Source organism: Papio anubis, chromosome 7, assembly GCF_008728515.1.
Source record: "Papio anubis isolate 15944 chromosome 7, Panubis1.0, whole genome shotgun sequence".
Lineage (NCBI taxonomy): Eukaryota > Metazoa > Chordata > Mammalia > Primates > Cercopithecidae > Papio > Papio anubis.
The window spans coordinates 85,073,753-85,096,587 of NC_044982.1; the positions used below are offsets into that span (position 1 = coordinate 85,073,753).

The window sequence follows — 22,835 nt, forward strand, 5'->3', positions numbered from 1 at the left end:
TCATGCCTGTAATCCCAGCACTAGGCCAGGAGTTGAAGACCAGCCTGGGCAAGATGATGAGGCCCCCATCTCTACAAAAAAAGAAGCAGCAAATAAATTAGCCAGGCATGGTGGTGTGTTCCTGTAGTCCCAGCTACTTGGGATGCTGAGGCGGAAGGATTCCTTGAGCCCAGGAGTTTGAGGCTGCAGTGAGCTGTGATCGCGCGACTGCACTCCACCCTGGATGAAACCCTGTCTTTAAAAAATAAATAAATAAATAAATAAAAGAAAGAGAGAAATCCCAAGCCTTTTGCTTTCAGCTTCCATCTGAAAAAAAGAAAAAAAACAACTCAGTTGTGACTAAAATTAACTAAAAAATGATTTGGGCTTCACACCCACTTTTTAATTTTAAATACTCTTGATTATAAGCCCTTAAAAGCTGTAGTAGTTGAACCTGGTAGTTCCAGCACTCCAAATACAAGTACACAGGATTGTAGAGAACTGATAAGCTACTAACCTTTTTCTTTCCTTTTTTAAAAATAAGAGTAGGAACTAACCTTACCTATTTGCAAGTTAATTTTCAGTTAGGTACCTATTTTGAGGCTATTGCAAATAAAATATACTATTTATTAATTATAACTTTGTTAACTTACGCCTAAAAACAATTGCAGTTATCACGTACTTTTAACTGAATAGAAATTTCAAAAGTATTAAGCCTTGTATCTAAGTAAACCGTGTCATTTTAGAGATGGGAAAATGGAGTTAGTCAAAAATCAACAAGAGACCTTTTACAGTGACTAGAACGTACTACTGTTTTATGACTCCTGGAGGTTTGAGTCTAGATCCAGTCTTGCCTCTTATTTTTTAAGTGAGAGCTGCTAAGAGCAGAAAGGATTTGCAGCACCTTCTCTGTATTATTAGAATATCCCAAGTGGTAGTGGTGGATCATGGAAATGGGCTGCATGCTTCTTTGTCCTCTTATGCTTGCTAGATCCTTATTCAGAGATTGCCAGCCTTTTCATGATTATGATTATTTTTAACCAAGTAATATGATTAGTGCTGCTCATTGGGAGAAACAAAAGAGGTTATCTACCATCCTAAGGTTCCAGCTGCTTTGAGGACTGAGGGGCACAATTTCCAGGCATATCTGATTATCATTTGAGACCTACCTGTTGGGACATTCTGCTATGAGTGGACCTTGACTTCATTCATCTGCCTTTTATCTCAAAGAATTCCATAAAGTGTCAAAAAGATTTGTTTTCAGAAGGAATACTCACATTCATGTGAGCCTACTCCAACTGTCAGGATTGGGGTGGTGGAAGACTGACCCCAAAGAAACTTTATGCCTTTGAAGAAGCTAATGAATTAAAGTGTCATTGCTTCTCTTGAGTGGAGCTTTCTGGCTCTTTGCACATTTTTATGGTAGCTTAGTTTCTTGTTCTGGGTTCTCTTAAGATTCAACAGCTGTCTTCTGTGGCTCAGGAAGGATTTTTAAAAAATACGTAGTAGCTTATACCTGTATAATCCCAGCTACTCCAGAGACTGAGGTGGAAGGATTACCTGAGTCCAGGAGTTTAAGACCAGCCTGGGCAACATAGTGAGAGCCCATTTCTTAAAAAAAAAAAAAAAAAAAAATTCAGTCTTCCATCTGTATCTGTTGGGGATTGGTTCCAGGACATACCTAGTTACCTAAATCAAAGGATGCTCAAGTCCCTGATACAAAATGGCATCATGTTTGCATAGTCTATGTATGTCCTCTCATTATTTTTGATTTCTAGATTACTTTAATACCTAATATAGTGTAAGTGCTGTGTAAATAATAGTTATACTTAGTTTTTAGGGGGTAATGACATAGAAAACTGTTTGGCCATTTTAATTTTCAGTAGACAGTTGAATCCACAGATAAGGAGAGCTAGCTGTATAGACATTTCCTGTTATTTCAGTCCCGCAGAGGATTACTTTCACTCACTCACCTCTTAACAGCTCCTTTATCTCTGGAGTGGGATAGAGAGAGGTTTTTTTGTTTTTGTTTTTGTTTTAAAGAGTTTCACTCTGGCTAAGGCTGGATTGCCGTGGCACAGTAACAGCTCACTGCAGCCTCAACCAACCCAGCCTCAGGTGATCTTCCACCTCAGCCTCCTGAGTAGCTAGGACCACAGATGCATGCCACAACAGTTGGCCTTTTTTTTTTTTTTTTTAATTTTTTGTGGAGAGAGGGTTCCACCATGTTGTCCCAGGCTGGTCTCAAACTCATGGGCTCAAGCGATCCACCTACCTCAGCATCCCAAAGTGCTGAGAATACAGGTGTAAGTCACTGCACCTGGCCAAGAAACTTTTTAATAATGCTGAGTAAAGAGGGTTAGATGGAAATAAATGCCCAGATGGATTGAGATTTTTTTAAAATGTTGCTTACTCAGCTTTTATAATCTAGTTCTCTACTTTTTTTGTTGTTGTTGTTGTTGTTTGTTTTTTGTTTTTCTTTTGAGACAGTCTCATTGTGTCACCAGGGCTGGAATGCAGTGATGCATTCTCAGCTCACTGTAACCTCTGCCTCCCGGGTTCAAGTGATTCTCATGTCTCAGCCTCCTGAGTAGTTGAGATTACAGGTGTGTGCCACCATAGTCGGCTAATTGTTGTATTTTTAGTAGAGATGGAATTTCACCATATTGGTCAGGCTGGTCTCTAACTCCTGGCCTCAAGCAATCCACCCGCCTCAGCCTCCCAAAGTGTTGGGATTACAGGTGTGAGCCTCCACACCCAGCCCTAGATCTCTACTTTTGTATTTACTTTTTATCCCTATTAACAACTACAGTGCCTGGCATGTAGTAGTCACTCAGTGAACAGTAGTAACTGATTATATGGGTATTTAGCTATAACCAGACTGCAAAAATATTTTTTTTTTTAAGGCAGTATCCCATTTGGTTCAAAGGAAGATAATTGTTCTTCTGCTGCACTGCTTCTCCAACTTTTGTCATCCAGATACCACCTTCACAATTTTTGCAGATTCTTTGCCATCTGTTTTATATTTTACTTAACTCTCACTTTAAAAATTATTTTAATCAGTAATATAGTTTTTTAAAAATCGTAGTTCTAATAAAAGCCTTAAAACAAAAAGTCACCTGTCCCAGAGGCAACCACTTCAAGTTTTTTGTTTCTTTCATATTTCTAAATAATATCTGTGTATACTACTGTTTCTTGATTTGTGGATTTTTAACCGTTATTAACTTATGGTAGATCTGAATTTAACTTCTTTGTATCATCACACTCATTCCAACTTCCCTGTCAACATTTTTCTCCTGACACATTGATAGGAAAAATTTTACAGACAGGTTGAGTTTTAAGTACACCCTATATACCCACCACCCACACAGTTAACATTTTGTTATACTTGATCACACATCCGTCCTTCTTAATAACTTTTCCCCACAAGTTTTAGTAAAATCAGTAGTTACTATTTACATTGTTTATGTTCATATAAGTGTTTTCATTGCTGGGTGAAGTAATAAAGTATGATTAACTTTCCTTTTTTTTTTTTTTTTTTGCAGTTTTTTGTTTTTCCTGGCATTAATGATTTCCTCAGTTTTTCTCCTTTAAAAAAAAGTCTCCCTAGCCTTAATTTTCTCCAACAGGTCTATCATAGTGTTACCAATCTTTTATTCCAAATTTCTCACACTCATTGAATTTTATTCTGTTTCTTTTTAAGCAACCTCACTCTCTACTTCCACCCCCCACGTTATCCTGCTCCATCTGTACAGGTTACTCTTTAGGCCTGTTGAACCTCAGGACTTTCCAGTATTGGGTCCCCTATATCCCAAGAGCCTCTGCTTTGTTTTTTGTTTAGCATATTTTCTCTAAGAACTTCCTAAGAAAAGATGGGCCGGGTGCAGTGGTTCGTTCTCGCCTGTAATATCAGCATTTTGGGAGGCCAAGGTGGGCAGATCACTTGAGGCCAGGAGCTCAAGACCAGCCTGGCCGACATGGCAAAACCCCATCTCTACTAAAAATACAGAAATTAACCGGGCATGGTGGCACATTCCTGTAATCCCAGCTACTTAGGAGGCTGAGGCACAAGAATCTCTTGAACCCAGGAGGCAGAGGCCGCAGTGAGCTGAGATCGTACCATTGCACTCCAGCCTGGGCAACAGAGTGAGACTGTGTCTCAAAAAAAGAATAAATAAAAAGCTCACCACTAGCTCCAGTGTAACCCCATGCAAAAAAAAAAAAAAGATGCATAGAATATAAATGTCTTTTAGTCCTTGCATGTCTTTAAAGTGTTAGTCTGTCCTCATTTTTGGTTAATAATATAATTAACCAAAGTGAACTCTATTGGCTTTGTTAATGTAGTAGGTATAAAATTCTGTGTTGAAAATCATTTTCTGCTCAGAATTTTGAAGCCATTTGGCTTCAGAGCTTTCAGTGTTACTTTTGAGAAGGTCAATATGATTCTATTTCCAGTATACATATATAACCTCTCTGAAATTTAGAATCATCCCTTCTGTTTTGAAGTTGCACAGCAATGTGCTTTGATATGTCTCTTTTGGGGAAATCCTTTTAGTCTCAAGCTCACATTCTTCAGTCCCAGGGTGCATTATTTGATCATTTTAGTCCCTGCATTTCCTTAGTGATGTCTTTTGTTTCTGAAATTCCTGTTCAGTAAGGTTTAGACCTCTTGGGTTAAATCTGTTCATTTATCTTTTTTTTTCTTTTTTTGAGACAGAGTCTCACTCTGTCACCCAGGCTGGAGTGCAGTAACGCAATCTCAGCTTCCTGCAACCTCCACCTCCCGGGTTCAAGAAATTCTCCTTCCTCAGCCTCCCGAGTAGCTGGGATTACAGGTACCTACTACCATGCCCGGCTAATCCAGGTCTTCAAATGGCTAGTTTAGTTTGCTACTGAAATACGTATTCAAGTGCTTTTCCTTGAGCCAACCATCATAAATTCACTGCACACAGAAGTGCTTTGTTTATACTTCTTATTTCTTTACATTGACTATTAAAAGACAGATGGCAAGGGTTGGGATTTTGTAATGGTAATCATTTTTACTTCATCAAGGACATTCTTAAGTGAAACTGGCCTTTTTTCCTGAGTGTGTGGTAATGGAGAAGTAGTTTGGTGCTACTACCTTGATTCATACAAAGGGACTAGCAGTTTTAACTACAATTAGTATTTCACTATCAGTGGAAACTAATGATAAAACTTTTTACCAAGCTGAAGGAAAACATTTCTTACTGAAGTCAATGGGGAAAGGCATGTAATTTCTGGGTAGTGACTTCTTTGCATAATATATTTTGTCGTGGTAGAGACATACAACAGAACACTCAGTTGCTGTCATATATCCTTATTGACAAGCAGAAGCCCAAAAATGTGGAAGAGTCTTATGTATGCATTTATCTTGACTTTATAGGGGAAGTCAGAATTATAACCCAGAATGACCAGTCTTTTGGCTTTATAGAGCTGTTGAAGAATATCAGATGATTGGAGAACTCACACGTCTTGATTTCAAAACTTACTACAAAGCTATAGTAATCAAAACATCATGGTACTGGCATAAGGGTAGGCATATAGAAGAGTGGAATAAACATGAAAATTCAGAAATAAATCCTCACATTTATGGTCATTTTATTTTTGACAGGGATGTCAAGACAATTCAATGAGAAATGAATAGTCTTTTCAACAGATGGTGTAACAACTAGATATTCAGTGTAAAAGAAGGAGGTTGGGTTAGTCCTCAGACCATACAAAAAAATTAATTGAAAACAAATCATAGACCTAACTGTGATAGCTAAAGCTATGAAATCCTTGTAGAAGAAGTATGAAGTAAATCTGAGTGACCTTGAATTAGGCAGAATCTTCTTAGATATGACACCAAAAGCACAAGAAAATAGATAGGCCAGGCACAGTGGCTTACACCTGTGATCCTAGCATTATGGGAGGCCAAGGCAGGCAGATCACTCTAAGTTAGGAGTTCAAGACTAGCCTGGCCAACATGGCAAAACCTTATCTCTACTAAAAATACAAAAATTAGCCAGGCATGGTGGCAGGTGCCTGGAGTCCCAACTACTTGGGATGCTGAAGCGAGTACTTGAACAGGAGGCGGAGGTTGCAGTGGCGAGATAGATGCCAAGTGCACTCCAGCCTAAGGAATAGGAACTCTGACTCCGAAATAAAAAAGAAAATAGATAAATTGTACTACTTCAAAATTAGAAACTTTGGTGCTTCAAAGGATACCATCAAGAAAGTGAAAATAAAATGCACAGAATAGGAGAAAATGTCTGCAGATCCTGATAAGGGACTTGTGTCTAGAATATAAAAATTCTTTTTTTTTTTTTTTTTTTTTTAGCAGAGACCATGAGTCTGGCTCTGTGGCCCAGGCTGGAGGTGCAGTGGCGATCTACCGGCTCACTGCCGCTCCAGGTCCATTTCTCCTGCCTCAGCCTCCCGAGCTGGGACTATGAGCGCCTCGCCCGGCCTAGTTTTTGTATTTTTAGTAAGGCGAGGGTTTCCGGGTTAGCCAGGATAGTCTCGATCTCCTGACCTCTCGTGATCATGATCTCGGCCTCCCAAAGTGCTGGGATTACAGGCGTGAGCCACCGCGCCCGGCCGAATATAAAAATTCTTACAGCTCAATAATAAAGCGGTAACTCAGCTACAAAATGGCAGAGGATCTGAACAGGCATTTCTCCAAGATGTATACAAATTGTCAGTGAACATATGAAATGATGCTCAACATCATTAGTCATTAGAGAAATGCAAATCAAAACTACAGTGAGGGCCGGGCATGGTGGCTTGTGCCTGTAATCCCAGCACTTCAGGAGGCCAAGTGGAGGCAGATCACTTGAGGTCAGGAGTTCGAGACCAGCCTGGCCAACATGACGAAACCCCCATCTCTACTAAAAAATACAAAAATTAGCTGATCATGGTGGTGCATACCTGTAGTCCCAGCTACTTGAGAGGCTGAGGAAGTGTCCTGCAACTGATGAATGGATAGATAAAATGTGGTATATCTACACAATCAAATATTCAGCAGTAGAAAGGAATGAAGTATTGATGCGTGCCACAACACAGATGAACCTTGAAAACAAGTGAAAGAAGCCAGACACAAAGGCCACATGTTATTTGATTCCATGTATATGAATTGTCCGGAGTAGACAAATCCATAGAGACAGATTAGTGGTTGTCTAGGGCTGAGATGGAGGTAGGGGGAGTTGGGGAATGATTGTGCTCAAGGACACAGCATTTGTTTTTGGAGAGATTAAAATGTTCCAAAATTGTGATGGTTGCATAATTCTGCTAAAAATCATTACATTGTATACTTTTGAATTTTATGTGATTCTGTCTTAAAGCTTTTTAAAAAAATAAATAACTGCCGTTTCTCCATCAGCCAGGAAGGACATTGGTGTTGAGGTTGACAAAAACTATAAGGATGAAAACTACCATGGCTTCCTGGCCAGGCATCTGTGATTTCATGTTGTTGAAGTGTTCATTTTACCACGGGGTTACATCTCTCTATTAAGATTGCTGTGACTGAACCAAAAAAGAAGGCATATATAGATTTCTGCATAAATTATAACTCCTTGAAAGATTCTGAGATGAAGGTGGCCTATCTTTGAGAGTGCAAGATGATTTTAGAATATAAAAAATTACTTTGGGCCAGGCACGGTGGCTTATGCCTGTAATTCCAGCACTTTGGGAGGCCAAAGCGTCTGGATCACCTGAAGTCGGGAGTTCAGGACCAGCCTGGCCAACGTAATAAAATCCTGTCTCTACTAAAAATACAAAAAATTAGCCTGGCGTGGTGGCGGGCGTCTATAATCCTAGCTACTGGGGAGGCTGAGGCAGGAGAATTGCTTGAACCCAGGAGGCGGAGGTTGCAGTGAGCCGAGATTGCACCATTGCACTCCAGCCTGGGCAACAAGAGCAAAACTCCGTCTCAAAAATAAATAAATAATAAAATTTTAAAAAATAAAATATGTCTTTGAATTACATAGGACGTTTGTCACTGATCTGTTTTCCTGAACTATGAAACATAGATCTGGAGACTAAGGAATAATTTCTCTTGTTATTTATCAACAATTAACAAGTACTGTAAAAACAAAAAATAGGATAGCTGTAAGACTGCCAAGCAGGCATGTACCTTAAACTTGACATTTCTATCAGGAAAAGATTATACATATTCTAGGTAAATATTGAAGTCTGTATTCCTGTTTTGCTAATGTGAAAATTAAGTGACAATTACCCACTCTTTTCAGAAAGGAGAAGATGAGTATGCCAACGTTGATGCCATTGTTGTATCAGTGGGTGTTGATGAAGAAATTGTTTATGCCAAATCAACTGCCTTACAGGTGAGAGATTTACAGCAATTTTTAGCCCTTAGAGTTGTTGGATTATCTGCTTCACTGTTCAGTATGGTAGCCACATTAAAAATTAAATTCCTGGCTGGGTGCGGTGGATCATGCCTGTGATTCCAGCACTTTGGGAGGCCGAGGTAGGTGGATTGCTTGAGCCCAGGAGTTCAAGACCAGCCTGGGCAACATGACAAAACCTTGTCTTTACAAGAAATACAAAAAAATTAGCCAGATGTGGGGCTGTGTACCTGTAGTCCCAGCTACTCAGGAGGCTGAGATAGGGGGATGGCAAGAGCGCAGGAGGTAGAGGTTGCAGTAAGCCAAGATCATGCCATTGCACTCCAGCCTGGGCAGCTCAGTGAGACCCTGTCTCTTATTTTAAAAAATTTCAATTTCTCAAGTCTCATCAGCTGTTTCTGGTACTCGGTAGTGGCTACCATATTGGACAGAGCAAATAAATGGTATTTTCACCATCACATAAAGTTCAGTTGGATTTAGCAGTGGTTTAGGACATAAGGAAAAAGAAGTGTTCGTATCAATTAATATGGATTTAGCTGCTATAACACAAAAACCTAAGTAACAGCGAGTTAAGCAAAATATTCTTTTCCTTATGTATAGTCTTCAGGGACCCAGGCTTTTTCCAGTTCTCTGTTCTGCTACCCAAAGAACATAGCCCTCTGGCACATGGTACAGAATGGCTTCTAGAACTCCAGGTGTTTCATCTACATTCCAAGCAAAAAGATAGAGACAGGGAAGAAAATGGGAGGCCACCTTTTCTTTTTAAGAAGACTTTGCTGAAGCTGCACACAGTACTTCCGTTTTTGACGTATTGGCCAAAATTTGATCTTAATGACCATACTTACCTGAAAGGAAGGATGGGAAATAGAGTTTTCATGCTGGGCAGTATCCCCAGTTAAAAATGTCAGTTCTTTGAGAAGGAGAAATGAATAATTGGTAGGCAACTGGTAATTGAGGAGGTAGTAACACATGGTTCTGTATCACTCTGTCCCTTGTTTTAACCATTTCTGTTTTACTAAATATTGATATAGTTCCTGTAAACATAAATTGTTCAACTGATTTGATGGTTTTAATTATAGATAGTTCAAGCATATAAACGTAGAGAAAATAATACATTGAACCCCATTGTCCTGTTCTGATAAATTGTCAACTCTTGGCCAGTCTTGCTTAATTTGTGTCCACTCCAGACTCCCCAGCCTGATTACCTTGGAGTTAATCTCAGACATGTTATTTTTTTATATAAGTATTTCTGTATATCTGTATGAGTGCATTAATTTTTCTATCTGTAAATGCCATTGTCACTGTTGTCTTTTTCCATAGACGTGGCTCTTTGGTTACGAACTAACTGATACTATCATGGTCTTTTGTGATGACAAGATCATCTTTATGGCCAGCAAGAAAAAAGTGGAGTTCTTGAAACAGATTGCCAACACTAAGGGCAATGAGAATGCTAATGGAGCCCCTGCCATCACACTGCTAATACGAGAAAAGGTCAGGATTAATAATGTGTTATAAATGTGGAAGAATCTTCAAAAGGGATGAACGGAAATGCCTTATAGGAGTTTGAAAGAATGTGCAGGGGAAATTATAGGTGGCTGTTGTTGTAATTACAAAGTTCTGTCACGTCTTCATTGTTAGGAAGAAAAGAATTCAGTAATCCTATCAGTACTGCAGCAAAACAAATGGGCTGTGAAATTCTGGTGAACACTGACTTTATGTGTCCAGTCTTGAGGACACTTGTTTTCATCTGTGTGCCTTAATTAGAGCAAATAACCTTAAATATCCTTAAGGAAACTTAGATATAAATCATTTCCAGTTTTTATCAAACGTGATTTTTTTTTTGTCATACTGCCCACCTAACATAGGATGTTTTCTCAGAATATTGTTCACTTATGTGTTTGAGTTTCTTAACTTCCTGAAGAAAAAGAATAGTTGTATCAGGCGTGGTGGTACACACCTGTAGTCCCAGCTACTCAGGAGTCTGAGATGGGAGGATTGCTTGAGTGAGCGCAGGTGTTTGAGACCAGCCTGGGCAATGTGAGACCCCTTCTCTTAAAAAAAGGAATAGTCTGGTCAACTTATGGCAGCACTTTCACCTGAGTATATAAAAATATTTAAAGAAATGTTTTGCTCACTTTTGGTATATTGCAATCTTCCTTAAAGATGGGAAGGCATCAGCCAGGTGCGGTGGCTCATGCCTGTAATCCCAGCACTTTGAGAGGCCGAGGTGGGCGGATTACAAGGTCAGGAGATCGAGACCATCCTGACTAATGTGGTGAAACCCCGTCTCTACTAAAAATACAAAAAAAGTAGCCGGGCGTGGTGGCAGGCACCTGTAGTCCCAGCTGCTCCGGAGGCTGAGGTAGGAGAATGGTGTGAACCCAGGAGGCGGAGCTTGCAGCGAGCACAGATCGCACCACTACGCTCCAGCCTGGGCAACAGAGCGAGACTCCGTCTCCCAAAAAGAAAAAAAAAAAAAAGATGGGAAGGCATCTTACAAGTGGGCCAGGCATGGTGGCTAATGACTGTAATCCCAATACTTTGAGAGGCCAAGGTGAGCAGATCACTGGAGCACAGGAGTTCCAGATGAGCCTGGGCAACATGACAAAAACCCCATCTCTACAAAAAATACAAAAATTATTCAGGAAGGCTGGGTGCAGTGGATCACTTGAGGTCAGGAGTTCAAGACAGCCTGGGCAAGATAACAAAACCCCATCTCTACTAAAAATATAAAAAGTTAGCCAGGCATGTTGTCACACGCCTGTAATCCCAGCTACTTGGGAGGCTGAGGCATGAGAATCACTTGAATCCAGGAGGCTGAGGTTGCAGTGAGTGTAGACTGCGCCACTGCACTCCAGCCTGGCAACAGAGCGAGAGTCTGTCTCAAAAAAAAAATTTATCCAGGCATGGTAGCATGAACCTGTAGTCCCAGCTACTTGGGAGGCTGAGGCAGGAGGATTGCTTGAACCTGGGAGTTCGAGGTTGCAGTGAGCTGTGATCACACCACTGTGCTCTGCCCTGGGTAGTAGAGCAAGACCTTGTCTCTTTAAAAATAAAAAGTAGGTGGGGATGGGAGGAGAATTTATTTTTTCCATAGTTTAGAATATTCCTCTGCCTGTTATTGGTAAAACATACGTGTCTAATTAACAGACCCCTTTTCTTCCCTGTGACACTGACAGAATGAAAGTAATAAGAGTAGCTTTGACAAAATGATTGAAGCCATTAAAGAAAGCAAGAATGGAAAGAAGATTGGAGTGTTCAGCAAAGACAAATTCCCTGGAGAGTTCATGAAGAGCTGGAATGACTGCCTCAACAAAGAAGGCTTTGACAAAGTAAGATACTACTGGAAAGTAGCAAATCAAGAGTTGAGAAGACAGAAATGTGATGGGCTTCCATAACAGATAGTGCAGGACGTTTGTTTTGGGAAACCTGTATGTTTGTTCACATTTTATCCCCTTTGAGCAGTGTGCCAGTTTTACTTTTCAGCCAGTAGATGGGACTTTCAGGAGATAGTCCAGCCACTTTAGAGTTGGAAACAAAATTTCTTTCCCTGCCTTTCTTCCATCTGCCTTTACAAAAACATCTAGAGAGGGCAGTTTACATTTTAAGTAGTACATTAGTTTAACACCTCTTGTACTACACACAGTGACCTGGCAAAGAGCTATTTCAAATGTTTAATTCAGTTCAAGAAGAGAATATTTGAATATTCTACAAACCAGTGATAAATCATTTGCTAAGTAACAGAAATATCACTGATAATATTCAAATTGGAGAGATGCATTATTTTGTAATTCTATATTTGCATATTAGAAACTCTTGTCACTTTGACTGCAGATAGATATCAGTGCAGTTGTGGCATATACCATCGCTGTAAAGGAGGATGGGGAGCTCAACCTAATGAAGAAAGCAGCCAGCATCACTTCTGAAGTCTTCAACAAATTCTTCAAGGAAAGAGTCATGGAAATAGTTGATGCAGATGAGGTAAATGGAGATGAGAGGGTCTTTTTAGTGTTTTAATGAAGCAGTAATAAGTCTATCATGCAAATCTGTTGATGTGTTCTTCCACTTCCTTTGAAATTAAGACTGACACTTAAGTTGGTGGTAATTACGTCATCTCTTTTTCAAAATAATGGTAAGCCTGCATTATGTTTTCTTGAGGTAACCCATTATTTTACTTGAGAATCCTAGGAATAGCTGTAGGTCCTACATACTGTTCTCCAAAATGTGTTTTGCCTGCATACCAATATATTGCCTGGTGCATAAACCATTTCGTAAGACCTTTTTTATATCATCCTTATACAAGGATATATTTTGTCTTCAAATCATAGTGTCCACACACCCCGCTTTGCTACCCTCTAGTAAGTGTTACTTTATTTCTGGATGCTCTTACAGAAAGTTCGACACAGCAAACTGGCTGAGTCTGTGGAAAAGGCCATTGAAGAGAAAAAATACCTTGCTGGGGCAGACCCTTCTACTGTGGAAATGTGTTACCCTCCTATCATTCAGAGTGGTGGCAACTATAATCTCAAGTTCAGTGTGGTGAGGTAAGTATATGAAGACTTCATAATATAGCGCTTTGACTTTAGCCTATTTTTTCTTTTTTTAAAATCTGTACAAATTTGTGGGGTACATTGAAATTTGGCTACAAGTACATAATGTATAGTGTCACCAAGTCATTTTCTTGGGTGTCCATCACGCAGGTGCAGTACATTTTTGTTAAGTAGAGTCACCCTACTCTGCTGTCAAACGTTGAATTTATTCCTTCTATCTTACCTTATGTTTGTACCTTGTAATCCATTTCTTTTCATCCTCGCCTGCCCCCCCCACACACTTACCCTTTCCAGTCTCTGTTATCTATATTTAAGACTAACTACAACTCACAATTCATAGAGGACTGATGGATAAGTGACTCCTCACAACCCCACAATTAGACTGTAATGGATACAATTCAGTATATCTTTTGCATTTTTATAATCCAGTACTCACTTTCTCACTGAATTTTTATCCTGAAAGTTTTGGTCACTGACTTTTACTCTAGAGCCTTTATTAAACTGGTTTGTTTATTTAAAACAAAACACAAAAAAAGTTTAGGTCCTTATTCAGCCACAGCTTTAGGATATAGCAGGGAAAAGTAATGATTATTGATACCGTGTCCCATTGATAACCAAAGACTTCGCTAGTTTTGGTAATGAAATGTTTTCTTTCTTTGTTGGTCTCTAGTGACAAGAATCATATGCATTTTGGGGCCATCACTTGTGCCATGGGTATTCGCTTCAAGTCTTACTGCTCCAACCTTGTTCGCACTTTGATGGTTGATCCTTCTCAGGAAGTTCAAGAAAATTACAACTTTTTACTCCAGCTTCAAGAGGAGCTGCTGAAGGAATTAAGACATGGTGAGGTGCCTTAGAAAAGGAGGTTTAGAAGTTACGTCACAAAAATGTCATTGGCCAGGAGCTGTGGCTCACACCTGTAATCGCAACATTGGGAGGCCGAGGCAGGAGGATTGTTTGAATCCAGGAGTCCGAGACCATCCTGGGTAACACAATGAGGCCCCCATCTCTATAAGAAATTAAAAATGAAAAAATTAGTTGGGCATAGTGGTGCACACCTGTGGTCCCAGCTACTCAGGAGACTGAGGTTGGGGAGGATCACTTGAGCCTAAGTGGTCAAGGCTGCGGTGAGTTGTGACTGTACCTCGGCAGTGAGCCATGTTTGCGCCACTGCACTTCAGCCTGGGCAATGGAGTTGAGACCTTGTCTCAAAAAAGAAATGTCATTAGTGTTATGTTTATGTCTCTGAGGCTGTCATATTAAAAACAGAATAAGATTTAGAAATGTTGAATCATCCTAGCATGTAGGTCTTGAATCTGCATTTCTTTCAGGTATGAGTGATCATTGTGGTTTACATTGATGTTTATAGAAACCTCTCTGACTTGTTAGGCCCTCTATGTCCAGATCTTCACAAAATACCTTGGCCTTATTACTATTCCTTAGTTATAGAAAGTTCTGAGAACTAGTATCTCTACCAACAGGATATATAATGTTAATCCTGCATCAAAACAATACGAAGGATACTGAGCTTCCAGACACCATTCTTCCATATTATCTCTAAATCGGTCTTAAGAAGTCCTGTTGGGGCTGGGCGCCGTGGCTCAAGCCTGTAATCCCAGCACTTTGGGAGGCCGAAATGGGCGGATCACGAGGTCAGGAGATCGAGACCATCCTGGCTAACACGGTGAAACCCCGTCTCTACTAAAAAAATACAAAAAACTAGCCGGGCGAGGTGGCGGGTGCCTGTAGTCCCTGCTACTCGGGAGGCTGAGGCAGGAGAATGGCGTAAACCCGGGAGGCGGAGCTTGCAGTGAGCTGAGATCCGGCCACTGCACTCCAGCCCGGGCGACAGAGCAAGACTCCGTCTCAAAAAAAAAAAAAAAGTCCTGTTGGAACTTTAGTAAAGATCCCTCTGAGGCCACTATATCTGGACTACTTTTTAGCTTGACATACCCATTCATAGTCTAGATCCTGAAAAATTAAGGCCACAGCTCTCATAACAGTAATTCACCCATTTAGTGATAAATGGAACAGGCCCACCACAAGGATCTGTTTTTGAAAATGTATAATAACGTTAATGTGATACCGTTTATCAACTCTTAAAGTATTAAGACCAACTGGTGTTCCAGTGTCCTCCTGGATTAGCGATTCTCAAATAGTATGATTAAGAATGGGGCCAGGGCCGGGTGCGGTGGCTCAAGCCTATAATCCCAGCACTTTGGGAAGCCAAGGCAGGTGGATCACGAGGTCAGGACCATCCTGGCTAACATGGTGAAACCCCGTCTCTACTAAAAATACAAAAAAATAGCCAGACGTGGTGGTGGGCGCCTGTAGTCCCAGCTACTGGGGAGGCTGAGGCAGGAGAATGGCGTGAACCCGGGAGGCGGAGCTTGCAGTGAAGCAAGATCGCGCCACTGCACTCCACTCTAGCCTGGGCGACAGAGCGAGACTCTGTCTCAAAAAAAAAAAAGAAGGGGGCCAAGTGGAGTGATTCACACTATAATTCCTGCACTTTGGGAGGCCAAGGTGGGAGGATTGCTTGAGCCCAGTTTGAGACCAGCCTGGGCAACATGGCAGACCATGTCTCTACAAAAAATATTTAGCTGGGCATAGTGGCATGTGCCTGTAGTCCCAGTTACTTGGGAGACTGAGGTGGGAGGATCATTGAGTCTGGGAGGTCAGGGCTTCAGTGAGCCGTAATCATGCCACTGCACTCCAGCCTGGGTGACAGAGTGAGACCTTGTCTCAAATTAAAAAAAAAAAAAAAAAAGAGTGAGTGGACTGTTCAGTTCACACTTTGAGAAACACTGCTTTAGGGGACGTAAATTTTGATTTCAAAATGTTACTGAGTGTTTTTTCTAAAAGATACTTTAATATCTCCTTTCTGTCTTATTATTAGGTGTGAAGATATGTGACGTATATAACGCTGTCATGGATGTGGTTAAAAAGCAGAAGCCAGAGCTGCTGAACAAAATTACCAAAAACCTAGGGTATGCCATGATGTGTATTGTCATTCTTGAGTCAGTTTTCAATTAGACTGTCAATGGTCAGTCTGATTTCTTTAGGCTAATTGATTGATTCAGCCAACATTTATGGACTAGCAAACTATACTATGTGCCAGGCACATGATGTTATCAGAGCAAGTGAGACAGATTTAAGTTCTCCCAAGTGTATAAGAGAGATTTTTCTAGACCAGTGTGGTGGTCCAGCCCACAGGTGTTCCAGGATCTAATTACAGATGTTAGGAAATATTAATACATACTGTATTTTCTCTCTCCATGCACATTTGCAACTTACATACTCTGAGATACCCTAATATTTTATTTAGAGACAGGGTCTCACTCTGTCCAGGCTGGAGTGTAGTGACGCAGTCATGCCTCACTGCATCTAGATCTTCTGGGCTCCAGCAATCCTCCCATCTCAGCACCCTCAATAACTGGGACCAATCCAAGGCACGTGCCACCACACCCAGCTCATTTTTATATTTTTTGTAGAAACAAGGTCTCGCTCTGTTGCCCAGGCTGGTGTTGAACTCCTGGGCTCAAGCAGTCCTCCCACCTTGATGTCCCGAAGTGCTGGGATTAGAGATGTGAGCCACTGTGCCTGGCTGTTTTTTTTTTTTATTATTGTTTTTGGGTTGGGGAGGAGTTTGTTTGTTTATTCAATCCTGTGGGGAAAAGAAAGAGAGATCAGCCTGTTACTGTGTCTATATAGAAAGAAGTAGACATAAGAGACTCCATTTTGTTCTGTATTTGAGATGCTGTTAATCTGTGACCCTACCCCCAACCTTGTCCTTGCAAGAGACATGTGCTGTGGTGACTCAAGGTTTAAAGGATTTTGGGCTGTGCACGGTGTGCTTTGTTAAACAAGTGCCTGAAGGCAGCTTGCTGGTTAAAAGTCATCACCATTCTCTTAATCTCAAGTACACAGGGACACGCACACTGCCAAAGGTCACTGCCAAAGGTCGCAGGGACCTCTGCCTAGGAAAGCTAGGTATTGTCCAAGGTTTCTCCCCATGTGATAGTCTGAAATATGGCCTCGTAAGGACCTCTGCCTAGGAAAGTTAGGTATTGTCCAAGGTTTCTCCCCATGTGATAGTCTGAAATGTGGCCTCGTGGGATGGGAAAGACCTGATCGTCCCCCAGCCTGACACCCGTGAAGGGTCTGTGCTGAGGAGGACCAGTACAAGAGGAAAGAAGGCCTCTTGGCAGTTGTTGGCAGTTGAGATAGAGAAAAGCATCTGTCTCCTGCCCATCGCTGGACAATGGAACATCTCCATATAAAACCCGATTGTGTGTTCTGTTTACTGTGAAAGGAGAAAACCGCCTTAGGGCGAAAGGCGGGACTTGCTAGCGCAATGCTGCTCTTTATGCACTAAAAAGATTTATGGAGATGTTTGCATATGCATATCAAGGCACAGCACTTTTCCTTAAACTTATTCATGTCACAGAGAACTTTATTCATATGTCTTACTGCTGACTTTCTCCCTATAATGATCCTATTATCCTGCCACTTCCTTTTCTTTAAGATGGTAAAGATAATTATCAATAAATACTAAGGGAACTCAGAGAAAATACTAAGGGAACTCAGAGACCGGTGGGTCCTCTGTATGCTGAGCGCGGGTCCCCTGGGCCCACTTTTTCTTTCTCTATACTTTGTCTCTGTGTCTCATTTCTTTTCTCAATTCTCTCGGTCCACCTAACGAGAAACGCCCACAGGTGTGGAGGGGCAGGACACCCCTTCAAATCCAGTATATTTCTCAAATGTATTTTATCACTGAACACCTAGAAATACCTAATAACGTGTTATAGAACAAAGGACATATTTGGAAACAAAGCTTTATGTAGGCACTCTCTTTAGATGAAAACTAGTCTGTGGTATATAGTTTCTAGACTTCTCTCGTGGAGAAGAGGAAATATATACCTATATACCAAGTCTTATGAATCTGGTTACCAATGTTCCACTAAAAATTGCCCCTTTTAATCTGGTTATTACTGTCTTAGTAATGTAGCCCTTAATAATTTCTATGTTGTTTACAGGAATACTACTGACTTGATTTTATGGTAGAAGGTTAAAGTTTAAATGTGGGCAAATAAGCTAAAATTTAAAAGGCTTGATATAATCAATTAGGAAATTATTTTTCACCATGGGATTATACAGCATATTTAGAGGCCAAAGACTGTCTTTGAATCCTCTTTTCTAACTGAGCGGTCAGCAGGGGTAAATCATTTCAAACATGTTTGCCTGTCTTACTGTGAAAGTTGAAATGAACATATTATACTTGATCCATGTTAGAGATCTGTAGCCTTTTGCTGATTTTTATCTGTTTCTTTTCAGATTTGGGATGGGAATTGAATTCCGTGAAGGCTCCCTAGTAATCAATAGTAAAAATCAATACAAACTGAAGAAAGGTAAGTTTCACATACAATAAGAAAATACTTTTGTGATTTATTTCCTTTAGCTTTATCTTCTTTTAGGCATATGTCTTACACCTCTCCGTATTGTCACAGCCACAGACCAATCCTTGTTTTGCTGTTTTAGGAATGGTTTTCAGCATCAATTTAGGATTCTCAGACCTGACTAACAAGGAGGGGAAAAAGCCAGAAGAGAAAACCTATGCCCTGTTTATTGGTGACACAGTGCTTGTGGATGAGGTGTGTATTGTCTCTAAACTTTGGAGTCTTCATGAGCTAACTTTTGAGGCACGTTTGTGGACCCTGTGGTTTTTTTCTTGCTTTGTTAAATGCTAGCTAAGGGGAAGAATCCATGTGACAGCCTAACCTAATGCAGCTAGGAATAGAGACTGTAGCGCAAGTACAGGCAGTGATTTAAACCATTAAATCATATTGTCATATTGTGGCTTGAACCTTGATAATATCAGGAACTAATACTAATAATGAAACTGATTCTTTTTTTCTTTTTAAAAACAGCTTTATTGAGCTACAATTCACATACTATACAATTCACTGACTTAATATGTACAATTTAGTGATTTTTTGCATATTCACATTTGTGTAACCATCACTACAATCTAATTTGAAAATAGTTTCATCACCTTAGGAAAAAACCCTGAACCTATTAGCAGTCTCTCCGTATCCCCCTTCTCTTCCCCCACTGGTTCTTCAGGCCTAGGCAGTGACTAAACTACGTTCTCTCTAAGGATTTGCTAAATATCTGGGCAGTTGATATAAATTCAGCCATACCCTGTGTGGTCTTTTGTGACTAACTTCTTTCCCTCAGCAGGAACTGATTTTTAATAATAATGAGCACAGGTAGTTCAGTGTTTTTATCATAAGCTAAGCAGTTTACATTAATTCATTGAAATAGTACCTTGTGAAGTAGATACTCTTATTACCTCCATTTACTAGATAAATTGAAGGCACAGACAAGTTTAAGTAACTTGCCAAATGTCACTGAGCTAGAAAGCAACTGAGCCAGCCTTCAAATCAAACCTGTATTAACGATTACCCAATGTTGCCTCCCAAATGATAGCTCCTGGCCAGGTGCAGTGGCTCACGCATTAATCCCAGCACTTCCAGAGGCCGAGGCAGGTGGATCACCTGAGGTCAGGAGTTTGAGACCAGCCTGACCAACGTGGTGAATCCCCAGCTCTACTAAAAATACAAAAATTAGCCAGGCGTGGTGGTGCGCATCTGTAATTCCAGCTACTCAGGAGGCTGAGGCAGGAGAATTGCTTGAACCCGGGAGGTGGAGGTTGCAGTGAGCTGAGATCGCACCACTGCACTCCAGCCTGGTTGACAAGAGTGAAACTCTGCTCAAAAAAAGAGAAAAAACAAATTGTAGCTCCTGACAAGAGGTTAGAGGTTAGAAGGATAAAAACTATTTATTCCATTGTCAAACATTTTAGTGTCCAAAAGATTCAAAGCATTGCCCAGCCATTTACTAGGTTAGAAAATGAAATTGCCTCTTTTAAATAATATGTCTTCATTCTCCTTTTAATTCTAGGATGGCCCAGCTACTGTTCTCACTTCTGTGAAGAAGAAAGTGAAGAATGTGGGGATTTTCCTAAAGGTAGGAAAAAGATAGATAAGTAGTATAGGAAGTTTAGGATATAAAGAAGTTAAATAATATTGGCTAAAATAATTAAAATTTCATTTCTTGATTATGACTTTTTCCATAGAATGAAGATGAGGAAGAAGAGGAGGAGGAGAAAGATGAGGCAGAGGACCTTTTGGGAAGAGGTTCTCGGGCAGCATTACTTACAGAAAGAACAAGAGTAAGTTTACTGTTTTGAATTACGTTGATCTCATCTATCATATGGCTCACATGTTGTGATAAATTGGATTTTCCATTCACCAGAACGAAATGACTGCAGAAGAGAAGCGAAGAGCACATCAGAAAGAACTAGCGGCTCAACTCAATGAAGAAGCAAAGAGACGACTGACTGAACAAAAGGGAGAACAGCAGATTCAGAAGTAAGAGTTTTCATTGAGCAGTGAGATTATCTGAGGGTTCTGTGTGACTGCAGAAATTTCTCAGTTGTTTTTTATCCCACTCCAGAGCTCGCAAATCTAATGTGTCCTATAAAAACCCATCTCTGATGCCTAAGGAACCACATATTCGGGAAATGAAGATCTACATCGATAAGAAATATGAGACTGTAATAATGCCCGTGTTTGGCATTGCAACACCTTTTCACATTGCCACAATCAAGGTACTAACATTCAATGCATCAGGTTTCATCCAAACTGTTTCTTAAAATAGTAATTGTATTTGCCATAAATAATCTGCATTCATCATGTCTCCCACTCCTTCAGACTCTGTGCAGTTGACTGACATCCCTCTTGTCCTGTCATTCTCCTTCCTCTTCCAGTTTTTTTCACTTAGTAGAAAGCTAAACTAGTCTGTAAACATAATTTGCCTATCTTTTTTTCAACTTCATTTAAGCATTGTTTAGCTTGTAGTTGTATTCATGGTACAAGGTACTTTGAGAATTCAGAGATTTTTGGGGGGAAAAGATACTTCGTTATTAAAAAGATATGTGTAAGTTTATTAGATTTAGATTAAGGTTAAGAGCAGTCAACTTGTAACTTCTAACTTAATTTTAACATTGCTGTAACTACTAATCTCTAGGAAAGAAATCTGTTTACTTTTTATGGTTTTCCTTTGAACAGAATATAAGTATGTCCGTGGAAGGAGATTATACTTACTTGCGAATCAACTTTTATTGCCCAGGCAGTGCTCTGGGCAGGAATGAAGGCAACATCTTTCCTAACCCTGAAGCGACTTTTGTCAAGGAAATGTGAGTCCCCAAGAAAATAGTCACACCCAGATTCATCTTGTCTGGAGTGTTACTCTCAGAAACATTTCATTCTCTGTGCTGCATTTTCCCTACCTAGTAAATGTCAAAGCCTTCCTCATTGGGACTTACTTCAGATTGCCTTCTTGACTTTGTACTATTTTCAGAATGGATCCCAATTTAGAATCTTCTTGAAGATATTGTATATTTACTAAACCTACTTTGAGCCTGGATAATATAGTGAGACCTTGTCTCTACTAAAAAACAAAAAATTAACCAGGCGTGGTGGTGTGCGCCCGTCACCCAGCTACTCTGGAGGCTGAGGTGGGAGGATCCCTTGAGCCTGGGAGGTTGAGGCTGCAGTGATCCCTGATCTTGTCTATACTCCATCCAGCCTGAGCGACAGAACAAGACCTTATCTCAGAAAAAATAGTTATGCAAATAAGTGTTAAAAATAATAAACGTATTTTACAATTGAATCCTCAAGAAAATTGGTGCCACATTGGATTCTATGATTTCATGGTGTGAAATGGGATAATTTGGGGATGTTATGCCAGATTTGAAAAATGAAAATGTGATTTCCCCCACTTCAATGAACTAGCTGTTTGTAATATACTCCATTTAAGAAAAAGAAGGAATGGGCATGCATGGTGGCTCACGCCTGTAATCCCAGCACTTTGGGAGGCAGAGGCAGGCGGATTACATGAGGCCAGGAGTTCGAGACCGGCCTGGTCAACATGGCAAAACCCTGTATCTGCTAAAAAAAAAAAAAAAAGAAAAAAAGCTGGGCATAGTGGTGTGTGCCTGTAATCCCAGGTACTTGGAAGGTTGAGGTGGGAGGATGGCTTGAACCCAAGAGGTGAAGGTTGCAGTGAGCTAAGATCGGGCCACTGCATTCCAGCCTGGGTGACAGAGCCAGGACCCTGTCTCAAAAAAAAAAAAAAAAAGAGTAGAAATTAAGCTGGCTGTAAGATAAAGTAAATCAGTACAATTTCCCTGGCCTGAAAAATAAATCACTATAAATGCTGCTGGTTTTCTACAGTACATACCGAGCATCAAATATTAAGGCACCTGGGGAACAGACAGTACCAGCCTTGAACCTTCAGAATGCTTTCCGAATTATTAAAGAAGTACAGAAACGTTATAAAACTCGAGAAGCTGAAGAGAAGGAGAAGGAGGTGAGCCTGAACACAGACAAAACATTCTTACACAAAGGAGGACATGTATTTTTTGGAGACTTGTAAGGATATGTGACAATTCACATTAATTTTCTTCTTGCTTAGGGCATTGTAAAACAAGACTCACTGGTGATCAATCTAAACCGGAGTAATCCCAAACTGAAAGATCTATACATTCGCCCAAATATTGCCCAAAAGAGGATGCAAGGCTCACTGGAGGCCCATGTCAATGGTATTGATGATCTCTCCTATACCTAGGCTTTGTCTTCAGGGGCACATTTGTAGGAATGACAGATCAGATAATAAAGTTTGACAAAGAGCCATCGGCGGTTAGCTCAGTTGGTTAGAGCATGGCGCTAACAAAGTATGACAAGGAAATGCTGGGAGGAATCTCCTTTACTGCTGTGTGGCCAGAAGGAAAGGAAAGCTCTATACAGTTGTTGATGTTTCCTCTGACCCTGTGCAAATCAGCCAGAAGAGATGCAGTGCCTTTTGGCCTAACCTA

The 22,835-nt window shown here is 40.5% G+C and overlaps 1 protein-coding gene across 1 annotated transcript in view; it reads left to right on the forward strand.

Moving 5' to 3' along the window:
* Positions 1–22,835, forward strand: part of LOC101025167 (FACT complex subunit SPT16) — a 34,388-nt gene that overhangs the window by 2,764 nt on the left and 8,789 nt on the right. The window contains exons 2-17 of the mRNA XM_003901536.4: positions 8,229–8,321; positions 9,663–9,833; positions 11,522–11,674; positions 12,177–12,323; positions 12,735–12,886; positions 13,563–13,735; positions 15,792–15,882; positions 18,230–18,303; positions 18,434–18,546; positions 19,859–19,924; positions 20,034–20,129; positions 20,213–20,328; positions 20,414–20,567; positions 21,028–21,155; positions 22,195–22,330; positions 22,436–22,562. Coding sequence (XP_003901585.1) covers positions 8,229–8,321; positions 9,663–9,833; positions 11,522–11,674; positions 12,177–12,323; positions 12,735–12,886; positions 13,563–13,735; positions 15,792–15,882; positions 18,230–18,303; positions 18,434–18,546; positions 19,859–19,924; positions 20,034–20,129; positions 20,213–20,328; positions 20,414–20,567; positions 21,028–21,155; positions 22,195–22,330; positions 22,436–22,562 — 1,990 coding nt within the window. The remainder of the gene's footprint in view (positions 1–8,228; positions 8,322–9,662; positions 9,834–11,521; positions 11,675–12,176; positions 12,324–12,734; positions 12,887–13,562; positions 13,736–15,791; positions 15,883–18,229; positions 18,304–18,433; positions 18,547–19,858; positions 19,925–20,033; positions 20,130–20,212; positions 20,329–20,413; positions 20,568–21,027; positions 21,156–22,194; positions 22,331–22,435; positions 22,563–22,835) is intronic.